This window comes from Acomys minous, assembly GCF_964271855.1.
Source record: "Acomys minous genome assembly, chromosome: 5".
Lineage (NCBI taxonomy): Eukaryota > Metazoa > Chordata > Mammalia > Rodentia > Muridae > Acomys > Acomys minous.
Genome location: NC_140494.1, coordinates 124,417,963 through 124,424,928, shown reverse-complemented (window position 1 = coordinate 124,424,928; position 6,966 = coordinate 124,417,963). Strand labels below are relative to the sequence as shown.

Here is a 6,966-nt window from a genome sequence, read left to right as displayed (position 1 = left end):
GTTACGTATCTAATAACAGAACTGATGGTCACCAGCAGAGCTATTTCACAAGGCCACATCGTGCCCACTCATTAGGTACCTCACACAACTCAGACGGTTTGGTTGTCATTATGTCCTGACCCTGTGAGGGGTCCTTCCCCCTAAAGTCCGCAACCCCCACCCTCTGCCCTCCCTGGCCCAGAACCTGACACAGTATGAAAAACTCAGTGTTCACTTTGGCAACAGTACCTTTATTCAGTTAAAATGAATAGACTGTGACAATCCCAAGTCAGGCCAAGGAGGCTGCCAGTCCCCTCTCCCCAAAGAGAACGGGATGCTACAGAGAAGCAACAGGGACAGAGGGTACTGCCTCAGAGTGGGAAAAGCCCTGGAATCCACCTACCATTTGGGAGTAGGGACAAACTGCCCTTCCCAAGTCCACTTGGACAAGACTCTAGTTTTCTAACAAAATGCCACAAATTCTACCTTTTCCAGCTAATTACCTAGAGTTCAGGGTGGGCTGTCCCTAGAGGATCTGGGGTCAGGGACTTTTGTGTTCTAACCTCATTCTAAAGGAATACACTTACTCTCTCTCTCTCTCTCTCTTTCTTTAAAAAAAGTTTTCCTTCTGCTATTTAAAAAAATGTTTCTGAGTGTAACCAAAAATAGGTATTTTGTCTTTTTTTTTCTTTCTTTCTTTTTTTCCTTCTTTTTAACCTAAGTAGTTCAAAGAACAATACAACAGAAAAGCGAAATAAAACGTAAACACACCTCGTACAAAAATAACTCCTGGCCACCCCTGATGACTGGGTAGGTCAGGTTACCTGGGTCCCATAATACAGAGAGCTGGGGTGCCTCTGTGGGGGAGCAGCCACCTCCACGCAATGCAGTACATTCCAGAGACTGGGCTCTGTGTCTGGGCAGGACAAGGAGACATGGCCCACCTTCCCCAGGCCCAGGCAGGGAGGACTCTAGGGATGTGGATGGCCAGTGTGTTGTCTGAGAAGGTCAGAACAGGGTGAACAGACTGAGGAGGTGGAGTACAGGTGGTGTGCAGCAGGGAGGTGACCAGTTTGGGACAACAACTTATATACTTCAAGGAACAACTTTCCTCTTGCTTTTTTTTTGGCTTGTTTCACATCTTCTCTCTAACCAATTTCATCTCTATTTCTGTAAGCCCCCACAGTCACTTAGCTACAGCCTCCCCTGTTGGGGAGGGTAGGCAAGGCTAGGGGAGGAGGAGGCCCTGGAGGGTCCAGTGACAACACAGGCCCCCACACAGGGAGGGCCTTGAGGCTTGAGGTAGACGGTTTCTTTCACACTTGGAGTTGGGACAGTGGTGTCTGTCTGTCTTTCTTTCTTTCTTTCTTTCTTTCTTTCTTTCTTTCTTTCTTTCTTTCTTTTTTCTCCTTTTTCTTTTACTCTGGACAACAATTATAGGGTGGGAAGGGTACCCATAAAGGGGCTTGAGGTAGAGTGCATTCGGGCTCTGTGGGGCAGGAGGCTGAGGCTACTGCCTCGCTATCCCCCCACGGACATTCATTCCGGCTGAGGTAGGTGCTGAAGAGCCAAAACAGCTAAATAAAAAAAAGCATCCTGAGAAAACAAGGTCAGAGCAGGGTGACAGCATCAGGGACAAGCCACAGCAGGGACACATTTCTGGAGTGTAATTCACTTCCTCTCTCTTTTTGTCTCTTTTTTTGACTTTTAAATTTAGATTCTTAAAGGAAAACTTTTGTTTCATTAGAAGTCCTGTGGGCGGCAGGCATTGGTGAGGGGACATTAGCTCTAGCAGGGAGATGCCTTGCTGTAGGACCCACCGGCTCCTACGATTTGAGAACCCTGTCCTTCAGTGACGAGCTCCTAGAATCATCCAAATCCCATGGAACAGGAGAAACCTCGCCTTTGACCTGAGAATGGGGCACCGCCCCTCGGGAACACACCAACCAACGGTGGCTCTTGTCCCAAGTAAGCTCACTGGGAAGCTGGGGCTGCTGGAGGCTGGCCGGTCTGCCCTTCACTGAGGAGGCCAGAGCCTCCATCCTGGGGTGCTGGGGCAGGTCCAGGCCCTGCGCAGGGGGATTTGGCCTCTGTTGCCCTCCCCTCCACAAGGCTGAAGCCTTGAAGCTGCACCACAGAGAGCTGGGTCTCCTCACACAGAGCAGGGGCTGCGGGATCCTGAAGGAGGAAGGGTCAGGTATCAGCGCCAGTTGCAGGGAGAGGACTCCATGCCACCCCAGGGTGTAGGTCCAGCGTGTGTGGCCGAACTTTTCACAGGGCAGCACATTGTCATCAGAAGGACTGTGCTGGAGAACATTCAGTCAAGTCACAAAAAAGCTTTCTTTTTTTTTCTTTGAGGGTTTCACTGCGTGGCCTTGGATAGCCTGGAACTTGCTATGTAGGCCAGGCTGGCCTAGAACTCATAGGGCTCCTTCTGCCTCCTGAGTGTATGGACCACCAGGACAGGAAATATATATATATATATATATATATATATATATATATATATATATATATATTTTTTTTTTTTTTTTTTTAAATTTTTAAAATTTTTTTATTTTTTTAAAGAAGGTATCTTGTAGCTCAGGCTTGCTCTCTATGTAGCTGAGGATAACCCTGGAACTCCTATTCCATGCCTTCGCCTCCTCAGCACTGAGATTACAAGTACACACCAGGGCACCGAGTTCATCCTGTTTTAAATAAATTTACAGTTTTGTGTTGGACCATACCAAGTGTGTTACCCACCAAATGCATGTGGCCTGTGGGCTGCAGGACGGACATGCCTAGCCATCCTCAGACCTCCCAGCCTGACTCAGGACCCAAGGAATTAGATATCCCAGGAAGATCTTGCCTTGTGGCCAAGATGAAGGGGGAGGGGGGACCAGAGACTGAGGGCCATGGGTTAGAGGCACGGGGCACTCACAGTGGATCTGGAGCCTGGCTGCCCAGCTGACCCAGTTGCGGGGAACAGCTGCTCCAACTCCTTGACGTCCACACGCTTTTCATCTCGGCTTAGCTGGCCCCCCTCTCCTCGGCTCACTCCATTCAGGGACAGAATTCCAGGGTCCCTCTGGCTCCGGGGACCCTGGGGAGGGGAGAGCTGGTTTTCCACATCTTTACACAGGAGGACCCTAAGATGTGAGCCAAGTGTTAGGGGAGCACCATCGGGGATAGAGACAGACAGAGGAACTGAGGTGCCGCCAGCCTGCCCCCTTCCCTAGCTGCAGTTTCTCCCCCCCTCAACCCGCAACCAGCCCCGCCCTCCCCTGCCCCCCCCCCCCCCCCCCGCTATGCCCGACTCAGGACCCACCTGCCCCTTTGGCCAAACAGGAGGAAGAGAACGCAGAAGATGATGCAGGTGACTCCGATGTGGATGCCAATCACAATGCCTGTGGTGGATGTATGGTTGGTGACATCTTCCTTCCGGCAGTCACATGGGGGACTCAAGGCTAGAGGGCAGGGCAGGTTGGGGCACGGCTTGCCTGGCCTGAAGTGTGGGTCCCCAGTCCTCTCCCTCTGCTTGACCCCTTTAACTTTTCCTTTAGGACCCCATCTTGTGTAGCCCAGGCTAGCCTCAGACTTGCTATATAGCTGAAGATGGCCTTGAACTTCTGATCCTCCAGCTCTGCCATCCTGAGGGCTGTGATTAGAGATGCTACGCCTGGTTTCTATGGCCCTAGGGCTTTGCAGATTCGAGGCAAGTGCTCTATCAGCTGCTGTATTTCCAGCTTGGACCAGCTGCAGCTCATTTTGTTTTTACGGACTGTCTCATCCCTGCCGTAGTTTATTAAGCAAGTATCATTAACCCTGTTTCATAGTGGAAGAAACTAGAGTCGAGAGAAATGAAACAACGTGTCCAAGGCCACGTGGCCGAAGAGCTGCACACACAGTTAAGCTTTATGTTTCTGTCTAAGCTGTGTGCCCAAGGGTTACAAACACTGTCCCCCCCCACCCCGAGCCTGCCTACCACCCATCCCCCTCCCTGCAGGCTGGGCGCAGCCATGTCCTGTCCTCAGCCCTCACCTGTCCTCTCAGAGGCTCCCTTCAAAGACACAAACCGGACCGTGGCGTTTCCGTCTCCGTGCTGGTTGTAGGCGAGGAGCTTTACCTCATACACAGTGCTGGGGTCTGCAGGAAGCAAGCTACTGAGTAACCTCCCTTCCGTGCCAGGCATCTTTGTCCTGAAAGGACACCACCCCGGCCCCCCTAGTACCACGCCTTACACCCACACCCCACAGGTCTCACCGAGCTGGCTGAGGTTGTAAGAGGAGACGGTCCCAGGGAGCAAGATGGGGCCTGTGAAGGAGGCTGCGCTGGCCGGGCGGTAAAACAGCTTGAAGCCACCATTGTGTTGGGCCAGCCGTGGCCAGGCCTTCCACAGCAGTTGCAGAGAGGAGCTGTCCAGTAACCTCACTGATAGCGGGGGTGGGACAGGGGCTAGAGGGCCAAGATGTGAGCAGTCAGTCAGCACGCTAGCTTTCCACATGCGGCCTAAACCTCAAGAACCTGATGGCCCTGTGGCTTCTGGCGTAAGGCCCTTGCTCAGCTGGCACTCATCCATGAATCAGAAAAAACCCGCCCCTTCCTCCCAGCACAGCCAGTCCCTACACAACCTCAGGGCCAGGCAGTATACAGTGTGAACAGGTGTACGTGACGGTTCTGCTCAATTCAATGGCCTGAGCATCTTCCACTTTGGTTTTGTTGTTGTTGTTGTTGTTTTTGTTTTTTAATTTTTATTTTTTTATTATATATACAGTGTTCTACCTGCATATAACTCCTGCAGGCCAGAAGATCTCCTTATAGATGGTTGTGAGCCACCATGTGGTTGCTAGGAATTGAACTCAGGACCTTTGCAAGAGCAGCCAGTGCTCTTAACCTCTGAGCCATCTCTCCAGCCCCCAGTTTTTTTGTTTTTTGTTTTTTTTTCTTTTTTGTTTTTTGAGGCAGGGTTTCTCTGTGTAGCCTTGGCTGTCCTGGACTCACTTTGTAGACCAGGCTGGCCTCGAACTCACAGCGATCCTGCCTGCCTCTGCCTCCCAGGGGCTGGGATTAAAGGCGTGCGCCACCACGACCTGGCTGCATCTTCTGCTTTGTATCCCGCACTTCTTACCTTCACCAAGGGTACTGGCCAGGGTGGGGACAGATGCTAAACTGGCCCCCCGTGGTGTGTAGGCTTTGATGTAGAAGCTGTAGGCTGTGGAGGGTTCGAGGTCTCTCACGAGGTGCTGAAAGGTGCTCTTGCTCACGGCTTCCTGATACTCCAGCTTGGGGGAGTCTGGGAGGCAGAGGGCCAGGGCGTGTTAAGGGATACGGAGGGAGTCTTGAAAGCTTTGGTGAAATGAAATGGCCAAGGAGTGAGGGTGCTGACGGAAAGGGCGGTGTTAGGATGTGTGTGAGGGACAGAGGGTTAGCAACAGTGAGAGAGCTTTCCTTGATGGTCACTACCCACCGGTAGCCTTCCTGATGTGCAAGACATAGCCAATGATCTCCTTGGTGTGGGCCAGGGGCTCACTCCAAGACACTCGAACCTCGGTGGAGGACACAGAGACAGCCCGGACATTGCGTGGGGGGCCTGGCAACCCCTCAGCCCACAGCACGGTCAGTCTGGCGCTGGCTTGTGATGAGCCAGCAATGTTTTCAGCCACACATTGGTAGATGGCCTCATCTTCAGGACCGACTCCAGAAATGCTCAACGTGCTGCAGGGGGAGAGGGAGAGCCTCAGAGGTCAGCCACACCTTCCACCCAAGAGATAAAGAGACCGAGCAAGACTTGTCTGCATAAGGGGGGCAGCCGGGCCTAAGATTTAGGAAGCCCCAAGCCCCTAGACTCCTCTCTTAGCACTCTCCCCTGGCTAGAAATACACAGTATATTTGGGCCACTTATTTCAGATGTGTCTCTTCCCAGGATAGCATTCCAACACACACACACACACACACACACACACACACACACACACACACACACACTCGAGCACACACCTGTTATTGTTCTTGAGCCTGACGTGGCCTCCTGGGCCCAGCACTTGTCCGTTCTTCAGCCATGTGACATGAGGGGGCGGCTCCCCCTGAGCTTGGCAGGTGAACATGGCTGTGGCCCCAGCTGGCCTAGAGATGGACTGAGGGTGCTGGACAAACTCTGCAGGAGCTGAGTGGACACAAAGAAGCGTGGAGAAGTCACACGGGTCATGCAGACAGGGAAAGGGACATCCGTGAGTGAGGGCGGGAGGACAGCACGCGCCAGAGAGGACTATTCCCGGGTAGGTAGGCCAGGAGAGGCTCCCAGCTTTTTTTCTTCACCCCAGCATGTAGGAAGAGGACCCCATCCTAAGGACTACCCAAAAGACTGACATCTGTATCCAAAAGCAATCAAGTTGAGCCCCCCTGCTCAGGAAGTTGCTAAATAAATAAATGTGCTAATAGGGCTGGCTGCACCTCCGAGGCTGTAATGACAGGAGATGGATGAGCCCCCCCATCCGCCTTCACCACCCAATTTCACTTCCCTCCAATCCCTGGCCGCAAGCAAGCCTCTATTAACACTCAAGAATGAAATACTCCATCACTTTCATGTGGACAGATTAACGGCACATAGCATGCTAAACAAACGGCATTTAAGTTCCCAATGCCCCCCCCCCACACTTCCCCATTCCCATGCCACAGGAGGAGACAGCAGCCCAGCCAGCGCCGGGGAAACCCTGAAAATGGAAATCGAGCCTGGCTGTGGGCCCCACATCGTGTGAGCAAGGTAGGAGCTGCCTTGTGAGAGGGAGATGACAGGCACACTGGAGCGCACAGCAGGCAGGTGTGAGCGTGTAAGTGCCACATGTGTGAATGAAACGGCTCCGGGGAGTGACCTGCTGAGATCAGAAAGTGACAGTGCCTTCCAGGGTGGAGGGGTGGCACTGACATCTGTAGGGCAAGTGGGTTGCAAGGCTGAGAATGCCACACCCCTCTGGTGCTAGTTCACATATTCTGGGGCACACATGCAGT

General features: G+C 52.6%; 1 protein-coding gene across 2 annotated transcripts in view; it reads right to left on the bottom strand.

Annotated features, from left to right (window-relative positions):
* Window positions 1–234: 234 nt before the first annotated feature.
* The window catches only part of IGDCC3 (immunoglobulin superfamily DCC subclass member 3), a 49,343-nt gene continuing 42,611 nt past the window's right edge, over window positions 235–6,966 (bottom strand). Inside the window, exons 7-14 of one of the 2 annotated variants that reach the window (XM_084783882.1) lie at window positions 5,959–6,124; window positions 5,429–5,676; window positions 5,090–5,254; window positions 4,225–4,416; window positions 4,003–4,107; window positions 3,290–3,428; window positions 2,903–3,110; window positions 235–2,157 (exon numbers count right to left, since the gene is read on the bottom strand). In XM_084783882.1, coding sequence (XP_084640008.1) covers window positions 1,954–2,157; window positions 2,903–3,110; window positions 3,290–3,428; window positions 4,003–4,107; window positions 4,225–4,416; window positions 5,090–5,254; window positions 5,429–5,676; window positions 5,959–6,124 — 1,427 coding nt within the window. In that variant the 3' untranslated portion in view covers window positions 235–1,953. The remainder of the gene's footprint in view (window positions 2,158–2,902; window positions 3,111–3,289; window positions 3,429–4,002; window positions 4,108–4,224; window positions 4,417–5,089; window positions 5,255–5,428; window positions 5,677–5,958; window positions 6,125–6,966) is intronic. The other variant, XM_084783883.1, reaches the window with a different exon arrangement.